Source organism: Conger conger, chromosome 12 (assembly GCF_963514075.1).
Source record: "Conger conger chromosome 12, fConCon1.1, whole genome shotgun sequence".
NCBI classification, from domain to species: Eukaryota; Metazoa; Chordata; class Actinopteri; order Anguilliformes; family Congridae; genus Conger; species Conger conger.
In genome coordinates, this window is record NC_083771.1 from 36,559,011 (window position 1) to 36,584,034 (window position 25,024).

General features: G+C 41.0%; 1 protein-coding gene across 9 annotated transcripts in view; it reads left to right on the forward strand.

Annotated features, from left to right (window-relative positions):
- Positions 1 to 25,024, forward strand: part of fcho2 (FCH and mu domain containing endocytic adaptor 2) — a 53,422-nt gene that overhangs the window by 17,993 nt on the left and 10,405 nt on the right. For 2 of the 9 annotated variants that reach the window (XM_061261974.1, XM_061261980.1), the window contains exons 5-20: positions 284 to 436; positions 630 to 734; positions 2,624 to 2,722; positions 5,406 to 5,502; positions 8,945 to 8,989; positions 9,399 to 9,468; positions 9,771 to 9,795; positions 10,156 to 10,212; positions 10,805 to 10,862; positions 11,208 to 11,383; positions 15,529 to 15,553; positions 16,448 to 16,495; positions 18,850 to 18,892; positions 19,939 to 20,027; positions 21,769 to 21,849; positions 23,878 to 24,330. In XM_061261974.1, the coding sequence (XP_061117958.1) occupies positions 284 to 436; positions 630 to 734; positions 2,624 to 2,722; positions 5,406 to 5,502; positions 8,945 to 8,989; positions 9,399 to 9,468; positions 9,771 to 9,795; positions 10,156 to 10,212; positions 10,805 to 10,862; positions 11,208 to 11,383; positions 15,529 to 15,553; positions 16,448 to 16,495; positions 18,850 to 18,892; positions 19,939 to 20,027; positions 21,769 to 21,849; positions 23,878 to 24,330 (1,624 nt within the window). The remainder of the gene's footprint in view (positions 1 to 283; positions 437 to 629; positions 735 to 2,623; positions 2,723 to 5,405; positions 5,503 to 8,944; positions 8,990 to 9,398; positions 9,469 to 9,770; positions 9,796 to 10,155; positions 10,213 to 10,804; positions 10,863 to 11,207; positions 11,384 to 15,528; positions 15,554 to 16,447; positions 16,496 to 18,849; positions 18,893 to 19,938; positions 20,028 to 21,768; positions 21,850 to 23,877; positions 24,331 to 25,024) is intronic. The other 7 variants (XM_061261975.1, XM_061261977.1, XM_061261981.1 and 4 more) reach the window with 7 other exon arrangements.

The following is a 25,024-nucleotide window of genomic DNA, read 5'->3' on the forward strand; positions in this document are numbered from 1 at the left end:
TTCTCTAAATTCCTCTGGAATCCCATGGAATCATTAGCATTAAATATAGTGCAGTAGCTACGGGGGAGGGAGGAACATTGAATTGATAAAGAGTGAAACAAACAGAGTGAATTATTGATGGTGTCACCGCCTCACATATTTATGTCTGAACGACTGCTTTTTCTTCCATATTCATAAGCTCTGGTAGCAGGTAGCCCCCCCCCACCCCTTTCACAGTTTGTGATGGCCTGTCCTGTCTGTGCTATCCAAACACCCACCATCCCCCTCCCCCACCCCCTGACAGACAAAGGAGGAGGTCGCAACCACGCTGGAGGCCGTGCAGAACATCCAGTCCATCTCTCAGGCCCTGCAGAAGTCCAAGGAGAACTACAATGCCAAGACCGTGGAGCAGGAGAGGCTGCGGAAGGAGGGGGCCGCGCCCAGAGATGTGGAGAAGGTGGCTCCCATCGTCTGATCTAAAGAACAGTTTACACCATAACCCAGAGTTATGGTCTATCTAAGACACTCTTTTTTTATTTGACACTCATTCTGAATTCCACCATCCTGAAGTACTCTGTATGAGCAACATTGGCATTGGTACTAATGTTCACCTTACCCTTTCTGTCTGCCAATGTTTTTTATCCACGCAGGCTGGAGTGAAGGCCAAGAAGGCTACAGAGTCCTATAAGTCATACGTGGAAAAATACGCTACAGCGAAGTCTGAGTTTGAGCAGAAGATGGCTGAAACTGCCCAGGTAATCCTGCTTCTCATCAGAAGACTCTGTCTGGGGTTTCCTGGCCTGCGTTTGGCGAGTCTCTGTCCCAACAAAAGCAAGCTCCAGGTATTCACCATTCCAGCGTTCAGCTGGAATGAGCTGAGCTGGGCCAACTGGCTATCTGCTCCACTGCGTCTGAGCAGCCCTGATGAGAAATGTTAAATCAACAAGGGTGTAACGCCAGTAAGGTTCAGAAAGCTCCCAGGCACACAGAACATCATGAAATCTTGCCTGCTGTTTACAGTGGGGTCTGAGAGCTGATGGAAGTGATCTCTGAGGAGCTATGGTGCCCTCCGACCCCGTAGAGCTCCCGTTACGTTGGTTCTGGGAGCCGGGTCCCGCAGTAACGCTGGGTTACATAATTACATAAGCACAATGTTTGCCATTGGCCTCATTAAAGACCCATCTGCGCTTCTGCGGCAGTGAAAGCAGAAGGAAGATGAGTTTCCTTCCTGGAGCAGCGCTCCTTCCGGCTCCTTCCGGCTGCCAAGTGAAGGCGGGTCTCACTTACTACTCACTATGGGAGGGTAAGGAGTAAATAATAAATGGAGAGCCATGCAGGCAATCAGGAGTAATAACCCATTTTAAAGATAGTCCCTCATCTATCTATCTATCTTCCTGCTGCCACACAGATTCCCGATTAACTTCTCAAGTCACAGAATATTACGTGTTTCTGTGAGGGTTCAGTCCTAATGAATCGACGCCTGGTCTTAGGGTTTCAAACCACAATGGAGAATGCGGGTCATTTCTCTAACATTTCAGCTGTTTTGAGTTTATGGTTTAGCCTCGAACTTTGCAAAGCGCACGTTTCATACGACATCTTAAAAAAAAGTACAAGAACAGTTGCTATGGTAAAGGAAGTGTTATGTCTCTTTTAACTGTATGTGTTTTGAGGATGATGGCGTATTCCAAGGCCGGTTCTGTATGTCACGCTGTGTTCTGAATCATCTCCATCTTATTTTCCCCATTTTAATGGAACCAGTCTGTGACAATCTGATTAGAAACATATGCAACTGATTGGATAAACTACATAATTAAAATGAGATCAACAGCAGTTGGCCTCAATATCCCTGTCTACCGCAGGAAAAATGGATAGATACACTGTTTTTAAGTTTTACAAAGCATCGTTTCCCCAGAGAAAACAAAATCACAAATCAATGGTTCATCTGAAGTTTTGTATTTGTGGAGTTCTAAACAACACTAGCAGATGTTGAGCATGTCTGTGTTCGTACGGTGGCGTGTGTGTGCCTTTTTCCGTGTGTGTATTTACTGTATATGGACGCAGTCATCCTTCAATTTGGAAACACACTGTGATTATAAAGTTTATGCTTATTTTTAGCCATTCCCTTGGTTTACCAAAATATTGTTCGCCAAAGAGATGCTAACAGCTGGAAGTAAACATCGCCATTAAAGCTGTTTTTCATCCATAACCCCTGTTTTCAAAACCAGAGATAATACCGCCTCCACGTATCCTATGTTCAGGCCACCCCAAATAATTGACATCTCCTGTTGGGATGCATGCCGGTGGCATCCACACACGGACCACCCGGAGAGCGGACACAAGATGTGGCTGAAACGGGACTGAACGTGCTGTTCTCTAGCGCTAACGCCCGCCTTTTCCCTTTCACTTTTCACAGGGACCGTCTCGTCTGTGCCTTTCATTTAGCCTCGCTAGCCTAGCGCATGTTTGAAGGACGGATGAACTATTCCCGGTTGTTACGCTAACAAATGCAACGTGCTGAATATGGACCCGTTTAAAAGCTGTTTTGTTTGCCTCATTGACGAAAAAAAAAAAAAGCACTGCACTTGTGTTTCAGCTAACGTTTAGTGTATCTGTAACTGATGGCCCCCTTCCTGTTGTTTTATAGAAATTTCAGGATATCGAAGAAAAACACATTCTCCACATGAAGGAGATCATCCAATCATATTCCCAGTCCATAGAGGAGACACACATGCAGATAGGAGAGGTGAGTATGCCAAATCCACTCATTGAAGAAATAAAAAAAGTATGTTTCAATGGCATGGTCTCCATACACCGTACCTTATACACTCAGTGAGCACTGTATTAGACTTAATAAGTCGCCTATCCACTTAGAGGTTTGACGCATTGTGTGTTCAGAGATGCTAATTTGCATACCACTGTTGTAATTCGTGGTTATTTATATTACTGTCACCTTCCTGTCAGCTTTGACCAGTCCGGACCTTTTCCTCTGACCACTCTCATTAACAATGCATTTCTGCTCACTGGATGTTTTTTGTTTTTTGTACCATTCTCTGCAAACTCTAGAGACTGTTAGTGAAAATCCCAGGAGATCAACAGTTTCTGAGATACTCCAACCACCCTGTCTGGCACCATCAATCATTCCATGGTCTTAGTCACTTAGTCACATTTCCTCCCCATTCTCACATTTGGTCTGAAAAACAGCTGAACCTCTTGAACACATCTGCATGCTTTTATGCATTTAGTTGCTGCCACATGATTGGCTGATTTAAATATTCACATTTCCAAGCTGGTGTACAGGCTGATGTACCTAATAAAGTGCTCACTGAGTATATGCAAGAACAATGAGCATGGCTTTCATCTTCTTAATTGTTTAACGGAACCAAGAGGCATTCAACTGGAACCAATTAAAACACGAATCAAACACATATTCAGATTGCACAAAAGCTGCTGGTAATGTGTATTTCGTGGGAAAAACGGGTGAAAAACAATTAACTGGTCCTGAGGGATAAAATGTACTGCTCAGTAGGTGATAAATGTATTGGGAGGGCAAAATCCTGTCTTGTTTAGTGGTTTGTATCCTCAGCTCTGCCAGTGTTTAAAGTGGTTAAACATGTGTATTTCTGTGAAAGTTGCACCGAAGAACATATTATTGACTGTTGACCTGCCTTGAGAGTACTTGCTTTTCCTGAGGGAACTGGACTAGACTCCTGTCTCAGACAAAACACAAACAGGACACAGGATCAAAGGCACAACCTTCAGAGTTATGGGTGTCCCAAAACCAAGACAAATAGGCACTGTTCTTTGTGTGTTACCGGTTCTCTGACTTAAGAAGTGTGCGTGCATGCGTACGTGCGTGCGTGTATGTGTCTTAGTGAAAGGTGGGCATTTTCACTGCATTTTCATTGTCACTTGTATGCACAAGGCTGCCATTCCCCTAGTGGTCGTGGGGGGGCGCCATATCTACATGGAAAAGAAGAGCGGCATTCAGCCGCAGCTCATTACAAAGCAGCCTGGAGGTGACAAGTGCATTTCTAAACAGCTGGAGAAGGAAGCGCTGCAGTGTAATTGTCATTTTGTGATGAATACACTTTTGTGCCATTCCTCTCACTAAGCCTATTACCGTGTAGCTGGGCGTGCCATTCTGTGCCAGTAGTGGGTCTTTTGGCATGCTCAGCACGCGTGACGCCACCCTGCGTGTAAATGATCGCTGACACGTGCGTGCCTCTACGCCCCAAAGTGGTCTTCGACATCGCCATACCGCCCGTCTTCCCACCGTTTGCCTCTGCTCCGTCGGCATGGCGTTTGAGCTCGAGTGGCTTATCGCGTCGCGTGTTTTAGAGTGCTGCTCCGGGTGATAAATTCAAGCATATGGAAGTGACTTTGTCTTCTTTTTGTTTAGCTGTGCAGCTGCGTGAAATGATTTTACCGCAATGTAAATAGTATTATCTCGCCTTTAGATCAGTCCCTCCCAGTGTCTTTGACATGAGCCCAGTTTTCCTGGAGCCCAGTTTCCTGTGTTAATGTCTCGCTAGCTTGATATCAATAAAGTTTCTGGCTGTTTCATTTTACCTTTGACTGTGCAATGAGGTGAGTATGCCCTACTTAAATGTTTGATTGGACGAGAAGAAAAGCCTGTTTTCATATTAGCATGAATTCCTATAAATAAGGTAACTCAAAAAGTCTGTCTTAGAAAGGATAGTCTTATCTTTAAATGACTTAGTCTTAGCCTGATGGTGGTGCTTCACAGCGCAGCGTTATGGTCTTGTGCGGGTTTAGGGGGTGCGCTGGAAGCTGCTGCTTCCGTGCCTGTGTGAAAAGGCGCGCGGCGGTGGCCACACGCAGGTGATGACATCACACCTCTCGCTCACGGCAGTGGCACCTGACGGGTTGCGTGCGCTGGGGTGAGCGTTTCTCTCGCCCTGCCTGCGCTGGGTTAATGCACTCCGCCGTGCCGCTCCTGTGGGCTGGCACAAACGCGAGCACGAACGCCTTCATCAAACCCCCCCCCTCCTGTCCTCCTGTCCTCTCTGTCTCACACAGAGCAAACGCAGCATAGAGCTCCCTGCTCCATATAACATACTAATAGTAATAATATAACATCTAAACAGACTGAAATGAAATAAAATGAATGTAACAAATGCATAAGAAGGCACAGGCTGCAGCAGGCAGGGAGTTCAACAAGGCAAAGGGAGCTGTAGGGACAGGGTTCATGAAAATACAACAGACTGCTTCTGTCACCGGTATTAAGCATCCAGCTCAGAATGTGGGCCCTGAGGACGCTGTCTGTCAGTCATCAGCCTAGCTCTCCAGATTACATCACCTCCCTTACTCTGACTGATGGAATATTTCACACATCTCATGGGAAAAAAAACACTTGATACATTTTAGCTTCTTAAGCCGTTCAAATTTCTCCTGGTCTTTTTCAGGTTCACAAAGAGTTTGTAAACAACATGGAGAACACTACAGTGGACAGCTTGATACAGAAGCTGGCTGAAAGCAAGGGGACTGGCAAGGAGCGACCGGGTAAGAGCCTTAACTGCTCACTACGTCTGCGGCCAGGCATACAAACTCCCTCATGTCACCTTCCGCTACACAGTCCAGGGGAAGTTTTCCAGAAACATCACATCTGAACGCCATCGAAGCAGCCGATTCCGGGGTTTAGAAAAAAAAAGTATTCCCAAGCTAAACAGTGAAGATCTGTGGAGTTTCCCTTGATTACTGTAGCATAGCGTAGTTTACACAAGAGTAATTGTTGAGCCATGACCCCATAAAAGCCTGTTTTGACCGCTTGGTCTAGAAGTTAAGCAAAGCCGCACTCCTTGTCACATGCTAACTGGAATGTCAAGACTGCCTCCCTGTTCAGGAGATTAAATCTATTGACTCTGATAGGTTCTCTGGCTCCTAATTACCTCGCCCTCCTTTTCTCTACTCTCTCCCTCCGTTTCCCTCTCTTTTGAATGCTCTCTCTCTTTTACGTGTCGTGCAATGTCCACTGCTCGTTTCTGCTAATCAGTAATGAGAATGTTGTCCTGTTGTAACCCTCCCCAGTCAAGTATTAAATTATAAGGTACGTTTTAGATGCAAGCACATTTTTGTAGCTCTTTTGATTTGGAAAAAGTGTTTATTCTTATTTTCATTAAAAAGCTTTAGCAACCATTTGAATTATAAATAATACAAAAGAAAAGATCTTGGCTTTTAACTAGACCTCAGTTAAGTACCACTTTGACCTATAAGTACTATAAGAGTGAAGACTGCTTTGACTGCTGGCCACTGAGCTACCTCAAATGTGCCGTAAAACACTCATCTCCAAGTTACTCATTCTCCGGGGGCTGTTAACAAAGCAAGAGACCGAGTAGACAAAATAGACTGCCATGATAGTATGAAGTATTTTCCCAGCACTTGTGTTGCATTACATCAGACACTGCAAACAAAGGGGTTTCTTAAGTGTGTTTGTGTATACACCCAGGTTGACCTCTGTGTCCAGACACAGCATACAAGCATCAGGAGTGATCATTTGTTTTGACAGCAGAATTAATTGAGGCTAAAACAGTCGAAATTCCTCTCGTATCAAGCTGTTCATTAGAAACCGCGCTCCGGCTTGGGGCCTGTCAGAAAAATAAGCTGTCCCCCTGTGATTAAATAGCAGAATGATGGCCGGTCCAGTGCTTTTGAGAGAGAGGTTGAATAAACTTTCTACTGCGGAAACAATCGGGGAGTAGCACGCTGCGAGGGGGGTCAGAGTGTACATTGATATCCAGCTGAGCTGTCAACTGGCACGGATCCAGGCACGCAAGCCCTCTGCCACTGCCAGCGCCACGTCAAGCATGTGCAATTTACACGCCGTTCCCCTCATGCGTGAGCGCAGGAAACCTCTTCTTTATATCAACCACGTCCTCTGTCTGCTTACCAAATGTTTAACCGCTGCCTAAAGGCCCCCTGATTCCTGACTTTGGTAAGTTTGGCGTGTTAGTTGTTTTGACCTTTTGGTGCGTTTGTGTGTTTATGTGTGTGTGTGTGCGTGCGTGCGTGAGTAAATGTGAAATTTAATGAGTTGTTATTATATCGTGTTGTGGTGTTTTCCTCGTGTTAAAGCCTTGGGCAGTTTTAACGGGGGAGCTGAGTCATGCGGTGGACTGAGCGTGTGCAGCTCCTGAAGGAGCCTCAGAAGGCGAATGTGCAGCAGGGCTGGTAATGAGCAGGGCTGCAGACCCTGTACAGGATGCCCCTCATAAAGAGCCAAAGCTCCAGGTTTAGGGAGTAATTCCAGCTGTACGTACCTCATCCTCCATCCTCCCTGCCCTTGCCTCGTCATCATTAAAGCCATTGGCCCACCTACCTGGCGTGGTTCAGAGCAGTGCATGCTCAGGGGTCGGAGACTGCAGTAAAGGGGTGGGGGTCTTCCCCCGTGGTCTAGTTTTAGACGAGCGTGCCGTTTTGTTTTGATTGGAGCTGAGTGCTCACGGTAGTCACGTCAGTGTGTCGGCTGGGGTAGAGAGCTGAGAAGCCTGCTGTTGCACAGTAGAGTAGATCAGATATTGGTGTACTTTTATCCACTTCACTTGCTGATGCGTGCCTCTCGTGACTCCGACAGCCCTTCTCAGGGGAAACTATATTGAACCAGCACCATATTTATTTGACTTAAATATCATTAGGTTTGTTTTTTCAGGTCAAGGCATTTTGCGTAGTAAAATACTGCTCCAGACTCCTGTGTGGTCTGGTAGTAAACACCGTTTCCATGTCCTAGATGTGCATTAGCTTTTGCTCAGATAAATAAAAATAAAAGGCACTTTGAAGAAAGCCATTTCTGGGGATTATTTTAATTCCTAAGAGGTGTAATTTAGAAACCAGTACCCCCGTCTTAAGTGAATCTTGGTGTAAGAGTTTAATTTAAGGCACTGATAAATTAAGATGATTTTAAAGAAATGCCATTCTTGAGCTGTTACATATACTACATTATGCTGGCTATTGTGTTGCTACAATATACAGTACTGATTTATTTTTATACATGAATGAATTGTTTCCTTTAATCTGTGCTGTATACAATTGAATGTCTAATATAAAAAATTGATTTGTATGCATATTACACTGATTCCATGTTTAAATGATTACCCCTTCTTTCTGCAATGTAGACGCATCGGTCATCTCTCTTACTGAACTGTCAGAGTTGAGAATTATTTTGGTATCAAACGTCAGGCATTTAGCATGGATGTAAAAGCTGGCAGTCTCTCTGTCCCATCGATGTGCACATTGCATTATTCATGGGGTCTCTTTAGCATTTATTGGTTAAAGTATGCATTAGAGTGTCCGCAAAACCCAAATGAATATTCATGGTGAGTGTAGCCCCCTAGCCTTTTTCCTGGCATCCAGTCGACGTTTTTAAAAATCCGCCACCCTTAAAAAAATCCAGGCGTTGGCATTGTTTAAGAAACGTCAGAAACCTGACGTCTGCAGCGCCAGGAGGTAAAATATGTAAAATTGATGAGCAGGAAATGAAGCGTGGCCTTTGTTTTTCTTCTCCGGGTGTTTTTGTTTTCCCATGTATGAGTGAGTTTTACCGTAAACACTCCTGCATCTGTTTCATTACAGATGAGATCACAGCCATCCATCAGTGCAATCTACATCCATTTCTCTTGACTTTTTTTGTTCAGCAAAACCTAAATAACGTTAACTCGCTGACTGACTTTATCCCTTGCGCATTCCTAGATGAATGCACTGTTTAGACGATGGGATTTGAATTCGCTTGCGTTGAAATGCTGACTGTTTGTAAATGGAAGAGGCTTCCATGCCTGGTGAAGATTGAGACCGGTGTTTACTCTGTTTGGGATGAGGGCAGTGGATCTCGCTGATGGTCACCAGACGTGCAGCTGATTCTCAGCGCACACTGCCATCGCACTGCTGTCCCAGTGTGGCATGCCGCTAAAGGAACAGCGAATGACCATAGTTTTGCTCTTCTGTTCCTCATTAGGACCCATTGAGTTTGAAGAGTGCAACACTGCCATTGCCACTGAAGGTTAGTAGCCCCATGTAATGCCACTCCTGAAACTCTTACAGTTTAACAATAATATAAAGCCAAGAATGACAGCAGATTGTATAATAATCAAACTTCATCATGGAGTATATTTTATAGTTGGCTGAAATAACCTAGCCGGTCTGTCCATTCATTGTTTTTGTTTTTTTCCACAACTTTCCTTGTTTGTGTTTGTTTATATAAGTGTGTTTGGCTCAAATATTGATTATGGTAATAAACACCAAAATGTTGGACTGTGTTTATTCATTTTAGTATGATGGTACACATTCAATTGCATTTTAGAATAAAATTGGATTGTTTGGCAATATTTAATCTACAATATTTAGCATTTTTCTACCACAGGTATATTTGAATCATTATTTACTTAAATTTTTTGGACTTCAATAACTAGGAGCAAAACCTCGGAAGAGAAAAGCCTTTGGGATCCCTGGGCGCAGAAAAGACAAGGACACAGATTCAACGTAGGTGTTTTAAACCTCTTTTTGCGGAAATGATATGTTTATATGCTGATATGTATGTTTACAGATACCATATACCATAACATAGTGTATATGAAATACTCTCCAGGGTCCATGTGACAACCTTTTGTAGCAGATCAGTGCATTTGATTATGATGAATCCTGCTTGTTTCTTCCATAAAGCTGTTAAGCTGCTTGGGTTCAGTTTTTCTTCTCATGGGAATTGCACATAGCACTACCAGGCAATTGTATTGTAAAAATATGAGGTATATGAGGTCTGAGGAATTTTTTCTCCTCTTTCTCAGGGAATCCACAGAGGCTGAATCTGTTGTAAGTACTTTACAGCGTTGGTGTTATTTGTAATACTAGCTTCAGAGCTTTCCAGTGATGGAATGGACTGTGGCTGAAACGTTTCTCTTTGGAAAACGTGGAAAGGTTTTTTAGAGCTGCTTAATAATAACCAACTGGATTCTCTACATGAAATGGTTAATCCGTCTATGCATTTACAAATTTGTTATTACAATTTAAATTAAGCCAATACAGTCAGTTCCTTACCCTTACCAAGAACTATTGTCCTGGTGCTAAGTCCCAATTTCATTTTCCTCATAAAGAAAATGCATATTCTGGTATTATGCCTCTGCTGTCTGTTTAAACTCTCTTTGTCTGTGCACTGTACGTATATTATTCAAGAAGACCTCCAATGGAGCACCCTCTGGCTATTACGGGACAATAGACTTTCAGAACGCAGTAAGTGAACTGCTGTGGGCTCCATCCATTTCCACGCACGAGTGACACTTGCCATTGTTATTTTAGTGGATTCCGGCTCTGAAGTGGGGCAGGAGTGCGCTGTGTTAGACTTGATATCCGGTAGATGGGTTCAAATGCTTCTGCTCTGCTTGGTTAACACCGATCCTGGCTTGTGAGATCACTCACATTGTACACCTGGGGCATCACTTGGCCTGTACATTGTAGCAGCATTCTGCACTGCATGCAAATGATACACAAATGTGTGCTTTTTACTCTGTGGCATTGGACATGGATATTCGTCCTCCTGTTTTGAAGTCACATAAGGCTTATAACATGTTGATATGAAACCAGATTAATCCCATGAAGTGGAGGGCCATCTTGAAAAACCCGCTCTGCGTATTTCATAACCTAGCTGCAGAATCATAAAATGATTATTTTTCATATGCATAATTTGAATAATGTAATGATGATCTTGATGACACAATGTACATACATACGATTATGTCAGTAATTATATGGAAGGAAGTGATTATATCAGTTGGTATGCAGCTGCAGTGTTGTATAGTCATAGTGAATGTTGTGTTCCCCACAGAATGTTCCCCAGGTGGATGAGGAGGGCTTCTGCATCAGGCCTGAAGGAAATGAAAATGATATCCTGATATATCTTCACCTTTACTGTGTGTGTGCGTGCGTGCGTGCGTATACTGTGCATGTGTGTGTATACTGTGCATGTGTGTGTATACTGTGCGTGTGTTTGTGTACTGTGTGTGTGTGTGTGTTTGTGTGTGTGTGTGTGTGTGTGCATGCAGACATTTTTGACAGGTTTCTGTATGTTGTATTAATTTAAATTTGTTGCACATTGTAACATTGGTTTCTTCTTACTAATGTTTTGTCAGTTTACAGATGGTTCTTCAAATGTGTTTTGTACTGCTTGTTTAAATATTTAGACAAACACACTTGTAATTGGAAGCACAGTTCCTTTACTTGCTCGAAACATGCCAAAGAAAATTCGTTCTACTCATCGAGTGACTCTGACGATGAAGATGAACCCAGGAAGTTTCACGTGGAGATCAAACCGGTCCAGCCCAACAACGGGAACCACCAATCACGGTCCTCCATAGACGAGCTGAAGGCTTCCATCGGGAACATCACTCTCTCTCCCTCTGCTTCGGTAGGTAGCGGTGCTAATGCTAATGCTAACCCGGGCAGACTTTTCTACCGTCATTATTCCCTCCACTGAAACCTCTCTGCTCTCGGTTAGCACAAGGCGCTCCTGAAACGTACACTTATAAACAGGAGGCTGTTGACAGGGCTTGCAGCAAGCGTTCTCCGTGGCTTTGAATCAGGCCGGTGATCTGGTCCGGCGCTGTTAACGGCTCATTTACATGGCGCGCAGACAGCGTTTACAGCAGGAGGAAGCCGCTGTCAGTCATCCAGCTCAGCGTAAACAGCCAGTTAGCTCGCGTGCGCGCTCCGTTTCTCTTCCTCTCTCTCCGTCCGGGGGGCCAGGAGCCCACCCCCTGCGGAATGGCGTTACGCGAAAGCGCAAACGCCGGCCCCTCATACACTCTGCCGCGGACTCTGCCGTCGCACACGCCTCATCAAACTCATCAATAATTGACAGGCTCTTGTCTGGCTACGTACCACTGCTCCTCCATTACAGCCCTCCTCCTCTGGACAGAGCTGTGTGTACAGGGTTTATTATTGTTGTTGTGGGTTAAAGCCGGCGTCTGCCTTTTTCTCCTGGTCGGTTTTAGAAAACCAATTCTTGGGAGTAATGGCGGATTAATATTCCTATCGAGGAATAAGCCGACTAAGACCTAAATGTAAAAAAATCAAAATATATTTTCTTTGGTCAGCACTTTGAACCAAATATTTGAACCTTGCCCGTTCTAACCCATTTATTTTCATTATTTGTAAATTGCAACTATGGTTAAATTAAATGTAAGAAAATACGTGGGTGAATAATGGGTGAGCTGGTTGAAGTAAATGAATCCTTTCTGGTCTCATTGCAAGAATCTCAATGTCATAAACTGGACATTTAAATGGCTTTGTCTGGTTTTGATTAGTTTGATTGCCATCTTGCGGTTGACTGCGTCCGCTATGCCTAGTATATTAAAATACAAACTTGTGCAAAATCGATGAGCAAATGCTCACTGCATTTCTGATCTTTGAAATAAGTGCTACAGTAGCACTCCTGTGCTTTCCAATTGACCATTGGATTGTCGGTCTCCTAATATTCTTGCAAAATCTGGTGTGAGAAATTTGTTTGGGCTTCCATTGCCTAAGAAAATAATGATCTTGTTATGACTGTTGAAGGGAGATTTGTTCATTACCTCTGCGGCGGTCCCATGTTTGTGTATGCAGCACATCAATTATGCTGTTGTATTTGGCCCTTTCCTCCTCTGTATTGACCTTTCATTGCTTCAGCCTTATTTTCATTGGTCCAGATATTTTCACATTGGTTCAGATACACTGCCATTGGTCCAGATATTTTCACATTGGTTCAGATACACTGCCATTGGTCCAGATATTTTCACATTGGTTCAGATACACTGCCATTGGTCCAGATATTTTCACATTGGTTCAGATGCATTGACATTGGTCCAGATTTATTGACTGTTGAAAGTGTATGATATACAATGAGAGGGTTATGATCATGCACCTTGTGCTTAATAATATTGATTGTTCAATGTGTGTAACATTTCTTATTGTAGCATATAAGGAGATGCAAGCTATGTCTGTGTGTAATAGATAGCAGAAATCTGCCTCTGTCCACAGGTGTAATCTTGTGCCTGAAACAAACAAAAACAAATGTGCCAGTTGTGTATATGCGAGTGTGTATACCTGCTTGGGTGTGTGCTTTACTTCCTGCTGTGCTCCAGAATATGCTCACGGCATAATCCATTTTCGGATCTGTAAAAAAATATCTGGAAAGAATAGCAATCATGTGTTTCAGTTCTCACACTAGTTCATTATATTCATTGCATTTAGCTTTTGTTTACACAGGTTGCTACTAGTCATATAATTCTGTCAAATTTAAACTGCAGGTGCGTTTGACATATCCAATGAAAGTTACTAGTGTGGGAAGACTAGTACGTTCTGTGGGGTATTCAGTACTGTGTACTGTGGGGTTCATCCTGTGGAAACCAGCGCACCAACATGTCTCTAAATCTATGTCTGTGATGACACAAGCTTCACAAATGCAAAGTCTATAAAATCCCTGTTGCATAACACCCTGGGCACAGTGGTATCATCTCATTTAGCATTCCACATAGTGCAGTGTGCCACACAAATTTGATTACACTGGTTACAGATGTTGTGTGTAAAAAAGAATGTGTTCCAGCTGTATTTACATAGGGGCAATAGTTAGTGTTTACACAATTGACCAGGCAGGTCATCACGTAGAAGTTTTATGGAAATTGTAAAGCGAATTTCCATACCTCGGCTTTGTTGAAGCAGTTTTAACGTGTACGTAATGTTATGGTCGTGTGGGTTCACTCATTTTCTTTATTACAAAGTATAGTTTTACAGAGTCTGCCTCTGCAGATCCGTTACAGTTTATTTGGTTTATTTTGCTTAAAGGCAACCTGGCTTGGCCCATGTTGACCTCCTGCTGGAAATGTTCTGTTTCCTGTCACTTATATGTGTAATGCTTCGTTGTGTATTTTTACTCATTATATATGATGGGATGATATAGTTCTCTATGCATACTCATTTTTTATGAGTTATGAGTTTTTCAGTTAATGTGTTTAATATAATTGTTCAGCAACTGTATGTTTTTGTATGGATGAATCTTGACTTTTTGTTCATTTATTAGATATTTTTAACTATTTGCATAATATCCCATTTCCTGGAAAACTTGATTTGTTTTTCAAAGTTGAACTTGCACAACCCAACTGGATAACTCTGCTTCCTAGATGGGGGAACTTAACTTTACTAATATTTACGCATCCAAAAATGTAATGCAATGTTGTTTCTTCTTGACTTTTGCTTTCACCGTAATATTTTGAATATTTGTTCCAGCATGGTTCTTATTCTCCTCCCGAGTCCTTTAGCTTATGTTGACAGATATGTTCTGTGTTTAATGTTCTCAAGTTAAAAAATGTAGATGATGACGAATGTTATATCATCTGGAGTAAATTATTGAAGGGTCCCCCTCGGCCCCCTCCTCTCTCTTCAGACGTATTCTCCAACTCCCTTATGTGGACTTCTTTATTAAAATAGCAGTGGAAGTCTAGTGTGTGGCCAGAACACAGTAATTCAACCCATTTGCTTCCCAATGCCTGTGGGATCAACTGCAGCTTTATGGGTCTCCAGTGGTTTAACGGTTTAACTGTATTTCCTATACTTTTTTGAAATTAATTATTAAAATTGATGCACAAAGTTTCCATCCAGTTCTACAGAAGTACATTTGTCATGTGTGCTGCTATGTCAGTAGTGATTTAGAGGTCCATCTTTTTGAGTCATGAAAGTGTTTTCTGTGACTCGTGATTGATGATTCTACAGGGTTAAATATTGTGTTCAGTCCTCCTGCATTTTTCACCCTAGGTTTAATGTCTGGAATGTATTTTTAAAGCTTTCCAATAATTTATTGTCTTTTTTTTCTGAGAGAAGGAAAATGCCTCTCTGCAGGGAATAGTTAAAAAGACAGTTTTCACAATCTCTAAGAAAAAGAATGATTTAAAATGATAACTTTGTTTTTGTTTTTTTGTGTCGTTTTTTGTTGTTGTTGCTTTAGAGACATTGCCTGGTGAGTATTATAGGATCCTTTTGTTTTCATTTATTTGATCTGTTGTCTGTAATCGTTGTTGGTCTGCAATGCAATGTACCCACAATAAAAGAACGGGTGTCAATGCTTTCATTGCTAATCTGAATGATGTTCAAGCTGATATGACGTGCTTTCAGTGTTTCTAGGATGTGACACCCAGTGAAAACTGAGGCCTACACAAGCTTTGAGTTATGAATTAATATTCGCCAGAAGCTCTTAAGTCTGTTCCGCTGACATACGGAGCAGAGTTCATGCGTCTTAGTCTTAGTCTCTATTAAATATTTGTCTACAGACTTCAGCCTTTAATGCCCCCCTGAAAATTAATTTATGTCTGTTTATCTTGCCTGTAACTCATTGGTATTTGTCTCCCTGCTTTTCAGGGCATGGATATTATATCTGTGCTTTGTGGCGTGAAATGTGGTTTTGTCAGTATTTTTGTCTTTGTCTCACTATGTGGCAGTTTGAGTGAATGTTTCATTTTGTCAGTATTTTTGGCTTTGTCTCACTATGTGGCAGTTTGAGTGAATGTTTCATTTTGTTTTCAGGGTCAGCTGAAGAGAAACACATCCAGTGAGTATTTCATTTCCTTTCTTTTTTCTTTCCTGTGTCCGGTTGGATGTTTGAGGGTTACAAAATGTACAATTTTTACAACTTACTTTTTTTGGCCAGGAGCATGAAGGCATTCTTGTTTATTTTTTTAAGATCTTTCCAACATTAACATATTTCAAGGGGGAGTAAATGGAATATTGTTGTACATTTTTATTTGTATAGTGCTGGGTTGTCCTTTCATGCTACGAGTATGATTTATAACATAATTGCGTATTTGCCTTGCAATCACGTTTAATGTTTTCGACTGTTTTGCTTATTCAAGTATGTGCTTGCCCTAATAGGCTTTATTGTATGTGTTGTGCCTGCTAAAAATGAATAATTGCCACAAAAATCTGAACTTTGAGCATGGATTTTACATCATTGGGTTATTTTAACTGGAAAGTTAAGCAGAAGTGTAGACAAGGCGCACTTGACTTTGAAGCGCAAATTCTTTCCCTGCTTCTGTTGGGAGTATCATATGTTCTCCCTTAAAATATTTTTTTAAATAAAGTACACATTCTGATTTCCTTACTAACGTTGGTTACAGAAGGTGCTTTTTAATGGTCCTCAATGAACCTGTCACCCAGTCACATATCATTAAAATCATGTGCAAGTTTATTAAGAGTGCAGTGACATGCTGTAGTCCTCTTGAGTCCTCAGAAGACTGTAGTGATGTGTGTGTGTGTGTGTGTGTGTGTGTGTGTGTGTGTGTGTGTGTGTGTGTGATGAAATACAAGAATAAGGAATATTATTTTGTTTCAGCAAGTGTTTCTCCATAGTAACGTCACTACTTGGTGCGATATTATAAAGTTGATGATAATGGAGTATAGTATCTGAGAAGATACCTATCCTCAATATCTATTTCACATGGCTCAGGGTTGTCAGGACTATATTCTCAAGCGTCAGTAGACTCGCAGGCATCAGGTAAGTGCCTGTACTTCAGTGGGACCTTGCCTAGTGCTGGTGGCTGTGCCTCAGGTGACAGGTCTGTCGCTGATAACCAGTCTTCAGCAGTAACATTAACTCCAGGGCCCTGCCCGTCCAGCTTCACCATGCTGTGCCATGACTGTACTGTGGCTCTCACAGTGCCACAGTGCAGCTGGACTAAAGAGCCAATCAGAACATTCCCAAATTATTTCAACCATTATTCTTGAAGGTGCTTCTCTTGGTGCTGAGGTATAACCCATTATGATTAATTCATGTTTTAACCAAATGCTATTTTCATTATTATTAATTATATGAATACATACTTTTTTTATTTTTTTTTTATTTTTTTTTTACCTTTTGCTATTTTTAAAATACATTTATTATTGTGCTCCATTTTTTAAAATGTTTACTCATTGAGGAAACTCATCAGACTTTATTTTAGAGCATGAATCTGTGTGACATAGAAGCATGAGTATTAAGTTTACTATTGCGAAAAGTGTGGAATGGTTGTTCTGGATATTCCCTAAACATAATCAGACTCAACTATTGTACATTTTCTAAAGTAGGTAATGATTAAAGTACCAGATACAGTAATGACTTCAGTATAGCTGTAGTACTGTAAGCATGGTTGTAAGCAAGTTATGTCATCTACTCTTATGACTGAAGCCTTGTCAGTGTGCAGTATTGGTTTTTTCCTTCTGTGGAGAAAAATATACAGTGCTATTCTTTTCAGAAATTTCCTCTTTTCCCGAGAGAGAAAATAAATATTTGCTGTGAGAGAACGAATTGACCTTTCAAAGGGCACAAACAAAAATGGAGAAATGGCTGGGGGTTTTTTTGCCTTTAGCAGGAACTTGAGAAATGGTGATGCAAAATCCTGTCAACAGACAAGTAAATCTGCATGTGTAGCATTGAGTGAATAGTTGACACATTTGAGCAAGCTTATTTTTGTTTAAACTCCATGGTGTCTCATGTTTAAATTAGAAGCTTCAGTCTGTGTTAAAGGAAATCAAGAGTGTAGCATTTTGTGTAGTATTACGTTTTTTATGCACATTATTCTTCTATGGCCGATTACGTCTTTTTAACTGTAGTTTGTCTGTTGAGACAAGCTGCCACATGTAGACTGCAGTTGCCTGAGTGACCAGTATACCTGCACAGTATGTTAATTGTTCATTTTAACAAGCAGTGAAGTAAAGAGATGCAGAGCAGTGATAGTAATCATGTTTTTATTTTTTAATTTTTTTTTATTATTATTTTATTTTATTATTATTATTTTTTTTTATCATTTCACATCTATTCAAATTAAACTAGATTTTAAGAAATGTCAAATAGCATATTGTGCTTGGTGGTACATGGGGCCTTGCCTGTCTACAGGCAGTGCTCCACTCTGCCCTGCCCTGCTTGCTTTTCCTTTCGTGGGAGCCTTCAGAAACCTTTAAAAAGAAGGTACGGTGCAAATTCATATTAAATCATGAAAGCCAAGCCCAGTCCAAACAACTCAAATTTCAGATTCAACAGTGAGAATTGGTTTCCAAAGGTGGACAAAGTACACAACTGGCATGATTTCCCCCCTCCCCAAAGCCCCCACCTAATTCTCTCAAGTCACGCCAGGTTTCCTAGTCACCAGCTGTTCTTTCTGCGGCCAAACCATTTCCAAATCCCCCATGGCCTGACAGCTTAAATCTATTACAACAGAACGGACAGTTGCATTAATGGGTTTTTATATTATTTTGTGAACTTTCAAATCTGATCTGGAAAAAGCAGATGGTAGCATGTTGTTCAATGCCCATGACACCACACTCACAGAGGGAAAAGCATTTTGCTGGTGACAACCGTTGGAACATATTTCTTTCCAAACATGCCACTGTTTGAGAGCTGGGTCTTTAGCCCTGAACGTGGCATGTGACACCGATACTAACCTTTCCATTGGCTTAACCACTCAAATATTTGTGAGTACCTGCAAACAGCACTACTGCTAGAGATGCACAAGTGTGCTTTTTGCAGGTTGTGCTGTCCCTGTAACACGCTGAGGGTATCCATTGTGTCTAAAGCCTCATTAGATACCAGATGGCAAAAGTGTAGGAAGAGTTCTCCCCCCTTCCTTCTAAAGCAGTCACATGCTGTTCATCATAACTGGAACATAGCAATTCTGAATTTGATTTATTCTCACTGTAAAAACTAAAAAATAATAATATTAATTATAAAGCATTGCATTTCTTTGGCGCTTTTCAAGTTTTTAATGTGCTTTACAGTGAAGGGGGGAAATATTTGGTGAAGTTGACTGTTTGAATATTCAATTTGTGAAAATGCATATTTTGTCATTAAATTTGGTTTTGTGTTCTGTGAAACAGGTGATGAACTTCTGAGATCTAGGCAGCAATCATCTCACAATGAGTAAGTATTCAGTGGCCAGTGGCAGGCACTTTACCGTTCCCATGTCCCTGTTTCAGACGTGCTGAATACAAGCTTTTATTTCATTGCAATGACCACTTGAATAACATTTATATTTATATTTGTGTTTTTGTTCTTGAGCAAATAAGCTGACTGCAGGCCTAATTCAGCCCACCCATAAAGTTCTCCCTGAATTAATGGCATCCTGACTGTCTTGTCACCTCATGTTGTTTGCAGTTAGTTATAATTTCTTTTGCATGTTCCTTCAATACTTCTAAAGCCATGATTCCAAAAGCACTGACATATTTCTAGAGTTTCTTCAGGCCAGACAAACTTCGTTGTTTTTCTTCTTCAAGTGGAAAATGAATGCTTCCACTTATTTATGTATCCATGTAAACAAGCACCATAGAAATCAAAAGAGCTTCATTATGGTCAACAGATATTCTGACTCTAGGCAAACCATATGTTTTCCTGTTTATCATCTCCACATTTGTTAAACTCAACTTTGTGCACACCAAAACAACCATTTTTATTATGATGGAATATTAACAGAGAACAAGTGTTATATTTTATTTTGGCTTTCCACATCATGAAACTCTGGGAAAATGTCTGGAAGAATAATAAAGGTCAGAGGAATTAAATCTAAAGGAATAAAAATATAAGTAACGCAAGGATTGGAAAATTGCTGCAGTGTTTAGAACAAATACCACACCTATTGTAATCTGTGATGCTACACACAGAAATAAAGGCACAAAGGTGCCCTAAAAAGGTACAAATGCTTGTCACTGGGGTTTTAGTGTAGACGCATGAAATTGTACCCCTAGCTAGCAATATATCATGAATTTATACCTTTTTGCTTGGTACTCATTTATAGCCAAAGAGAACATTACTGTACCTTTAGGGTACATCTGTGGAATTTGATCCTTGAAGAACAAAAATGTACCTCCACTGTCACTTTATTTCTGAGAGTATATCATTTTATATATTGTGACTATGTGTTGTTAAATCCAGCAGAGGTACTGAGTGATTGGTTCACTGTTTTCTGTCAGCAGTAGGCTGGCCAATAATGATCTCCTCTCCCTGGACCCCTTTGCTCCGCCCCCGGCGGGCTCCTCCTCCTCCGTGTCATCCTCTGCAGGTAAGGCCTGTGACTCCTCCATTATAATAACACCTCATCTTCCGTAGCTGTGACTCCTCCATTATAATAACACCTCCTCTTCCGTACCTGTGACTCCTCCATTATAATAACACCTCCTCTTCCGTACCTGTGACTCCTCCATTATAATAACACCTCTGCATAAGCATAAGCGTAAGCTTCCACCTGTAGTCTGGAAGATATAACGTATGTTCTTTTGTGTACTGGTGGGAAAGCTGACTCCATTTCGATGGCACATGACAGCTAATGACAAGTGATTTGTGCTAGTTTTAAATGAATACTACATCTGCAAATAACTAATATATAACAATACATACAATTCCTAGCATTTCATTTGTATATTTTATAGTAAGATACTTCATATTCTGTTACATACATTTTTACAGCTTGTTTTGTTGCATTTATGCCACACTTATATCTTATGCATTTTGTCTTGACTCAAGGCCTTTCTGGGAAGTTCATTTGATTTAGCTGAAACAATTACTAATTAAACTTTTCATAAAAGTGTACAAAAATAAAACCTGAACTTAAAAACCCTTTTTTGGGTTGTGAAAAATGTCTTCTCTGACACGTAAGCAGTGCATTAGTAAATCAGGATCATTCTGACACATAAACAGTGTATGAGTTAATCAGGATAATTCCACCCACGCCTTCTGCCTTTCGTACACTGAACTCCCACGATGTCCTTTTCCTGCTTCAGCCTCTTCACTGATGAACCAGCGTAACCTGCCAGAGGTTCTTCTTTAGGGCCACAATAGATGGAGCTGTTGAACTTAGCAACAGTTGTGAACTGAACTGAACACCCTACTTTGAGGGAATAGGGAAAGTGTCTAGCATTTTAGTTTTTTGCAAACTGTAATTTTTACTCTATCCATCCATGTTAACCTCGCTGACATTTTTTTCAATTAATAATACATTTCTAGTGGCAATACCATGTATTTGCATTTGTTTGTTGTATATTTTTCATTTACGTATTCCGTTCATGTAGTAGGGGTATTTATAATCCAGTTTTGCTTCAGATCTCAAAATTTTATGTGAACATTTTTAGTTTTATTTAGTATGCATTTGGCTGTCTTCAGATGTGAGTACCACTGTCGGTAGGTGTGTGAGTGTGTGCATCATTTTGTTTATTTCATTGTTTTGTTTCCGCTTTCATCACTCCTCTGGTTCTGTTCTAATACGTTAAACGCTTGTTTAACCTGAGTGAATTCTCACGGATTGCTGTATGACACCATCAGTTAAGGAGAATTATGTTGGCAGTGACCCTTACTAGACCTAATCTTAATCCATAGATAATTGGCACCTTGTTCAGTCACAAAGGCTATACGTAATGCCACTGACACGTATGTACGGTCAAATGGTAATTCTTTGTTGTCCCGCCCCCTGGCTTCGGTCACCTTTATGTGAAACATAAGAGCTTCCGCAAATGAAGTGATGAAAAACACTTGGCAAGTGCACGCTAAGGGCACATGTTACATGGAAAGAGTACATTTGGGATTAACCCATGTACCTCTGTAAACAAGAAATGACAGTTTGAATTGGAACCGTGCATTCTCAAATCCGATTGCCAATGATAATTTTCTTAACAGATTTTCAAGTCAGAGTTGAGGAATCTTTAATCTCATTTGGTGTATTTGCTGTGTCCTGTATCTCATTTGATGTTCTTTTTCTGTATGAAAATGACGCTAACTTTCTCCCTCCCTCCTTTGACTATACTCCTCAGAAATTGCTTCCCTTTTTCAATCAAATTTCCTTCCCTCTCTGCAAACAAAAGAGCTTGAAGTTTGTGCCACTAGTGAAAAAGGTAAATTACTGTAAATCAAAGACATTTGGGTTGAAACTAACCTCACTTACGAATGCCACATGTTTTAATAATATTTTTCTTCTTGCTTTTTGTTTCATCTTTGTTTTTACTTGCATTTTCCATTGCCCCCAGTTTTATACTATGATTGTTTAATCCATTATTATCTAATCTATTTAACCTATAGAGGCCCTCAAGTGAAAATGTGAATCTGCTCAAAACAAAACAAAACAGTCTCCACTGCAAATACGAACATTTGTTACTTATTTAATGTAAGAACTAGCCTGCCAACAAAACATTTTTGCTGAAAACAAAAGTCACTTCTGTTTTGAAAAAAGACAAAATAATAAAAAGAAAAAATTGTTTTTTAAAATTAAGTTCAGTGGCGGTCTGCATTGATTTAGATTTTTTTTGTTTTTCTCTAAAAGGGGGGGGGGGTGCTCTTTGCAGTGTGTGCCTATTTATATTTGTATTATATTATATTGTATAACTATTTATGCAATTATTTACCAAAGCAACATGTATGATTGCAGTGCCAGTGTATACTGTATTTTTCAACTTGTAATTTAGTTTGCTTCTGTTGTTTACGTTTCTGTTTTCAGCAACAGACTTATCACAGTACATTTTGTTATGTACCTTTTACTGTATGTCAGTTTAAGGAAAATCATTTTCAGCATATTTTGATATTACTTTAATATATTGATATAACATTAAGTATATATATTAAAACAACTTTAAAGTGAATTCCTGAAATTTGTGAAATTCCATGCAAATTTATGAAAGTACATACATTTTGACAGAATGCATGAAGGTGCATGCATTTTGGCAAATTTGAATCCAAAGAATAGCCATTATACCTAGATCCACCAGGCCAGGGTGTGCAAAGTCTTGTGAGTGTGCCTTTTGCTTGTCCCTTTGGCTTAAGGGGGTGTGAGCAGGGCTAAATCCATGCTTACCCCGTCCCCAAGCCCCGCTGATTGTCCTGTTCCTTCGGTGGGCCCAGGGCTACTGACAGCAATATGGAACAAAGTTTGTGTTACTGTGTGAATCCGGAGAGTTCCCCCAGTATTCCCTCGGCAGAACCGTTTGCAGAGCATCTAGTCAGAGAGTTTGTTTATTTTGTTTCAAAATACAATGGAATCAAACATCGTGGCATAGTGGGATTTCAAAAATCAAACCAGTGTACTGTAACGTTGAACTCAAGAGAGGACCAGAGAGAAGGTGTTTATCGTGTGGTTAATGTCAATATCTGGCAGTGATAGAAAATATATTAAAGATTAGAAAGCCAGCTGCGTCTTTAACATACAAAACATCTGTACAGTATATCTTAAATATTGCTACAGTATATAAGTTATAGCCAGCTAGCAAGCAAGCAGGAAGGGGAATTTCTCCCTAGCTGGAAAATTTACTTCTGAAGCCGCTTAGCTAGCTTGTTTGATTTTGTGTATGTTTTTATTTTCGTCTAGTTAGCCAGCATCGAGGGACATGTGTGCGAAACCAGCATTTAAATTGAGTCAGTTAGCTGACATATGGTTCCTCATTTCTTTAAATAAGATGGTTTCCCTCTTATTACGTGAACGATAATAGATGTGGGTCAGATTTTGTCTGAATATGAGAGCCAAAGAACTCATTATACTGTGCCCTGACAGTGGAAAAACAAGGGAGTTTTTGCCCAGAGATTCATACGATCACGCCACTGTCTCCAACACTTTCATTTTATGTGAACGACCAGTCTACAATATTTTTAATAGCTAACTAGCTATCTTTTTGAGCTAACTAGCTAAATTAATATTGCACTTATTATTATTATTTTTTTTTTACTTCTTTTACTACTTACCTCTTTTTGTTGTGTTAAGTTTGTTGTGTGTTTTGTAATTCTTTGTAATGAATTGCAGTGCTTGCTGCCTGTGAGTGAGGTGTTGGGAGGGTCTTCACAGTATTTTAATGGGTGTTGTACTGTTCTCCCCCACTCTCTGGGAATGTTACTGATTTCCGCTGTGTGCTGGCCTGGGCTCCCCTGGTCTCCTCCAGCCCAAGTGCTGCTGCACCAGGAAGGCTCCGCCTTCCCCGCCCCCTCAGCAGGGCTATCGTGGAATCTCGTGGACGAGCCCCGCCCCCGCGCGGAGAGCGCCCCGCCCACGCAGGCCGCGGGGGTCGACCGTTCCGCGGCCGCTGAGGCCACGCCCACTCAGGACAGCGTGGACCTCTTCTCCTCCATCTCCTGGTCCCAGAGCCAGTGGATAGCCTTCAACGATGAGTTCATACCCAGCAAACGGCCAAACGCCAGTCCCAGGGACCTCCAAAGACCGCTGTCAATGCCACCGGCCAAAGCCTTCAGGTTCTTCTCAGACGACCCCAACGACCCTTACAATAAGGTTGCGTGCCGAGCCGGTCTGTTAGTGGGGCGGAGCCCCTCCCCCTCCAGGCTCTCTCCCGCTGCGGTGGACGATAGCGCCAAGCCCGCTGCTGCCCAAGCCCACAACGGTAACAGAGGCATGACGTGTGGCCTGAATGCATTTTCAGCTGGTTTGCTTTCCACCTCCCTACTCTTCATCACGGAGTCCTAAAACCCTAATGTGTTTTTTTATCTTTTTTGCTTGTTTTTTTTCTTCCCAGTGTGAGAATGCATTGTGATTTTTTGTTTGTCTGTGGTTTGGTTTTTTAATAAAAGGAACTTTGTGTCAGAGTGTTTCTTATTTTACTTTTTAAATGGCCTTACTGTTAAATGCCTGGACTGTTCTAATGGTCGGTTGACTGATTGAAGTCGTTGAAGTGTTCCGTTTTTACGCCTTTTTATTTTGAGTGTGCATGTTTTTATTTGTATGTTTTATGTTCCAGCATATCTGAACTTTTCTCACCTACCTGTAATCCCAACTGATCTTTCATAAATTTTTTTTATTATTTTGGTTTTTTATGTCCATAAAATTAATGGTTGCATGATTGCATTAGTGCTGAGGTGTGATTTCTGTCGAATCTAATGATACTTTAACGCTCGTAAGTATATTGAGGTGCATTGATTTGTTTGAAAATTACATTCATTTTGGAAGTTACACTTTGTGTAACTGGACAAAATGGAAGATTCCCTGTTGTGTAACTTGAGTGAGATTGATTGTCTTCATCAATCTGTTAAGAAATGTGAATGAGTTTTCAGATCAGTGTGGATTAGTGATAAGCGTAG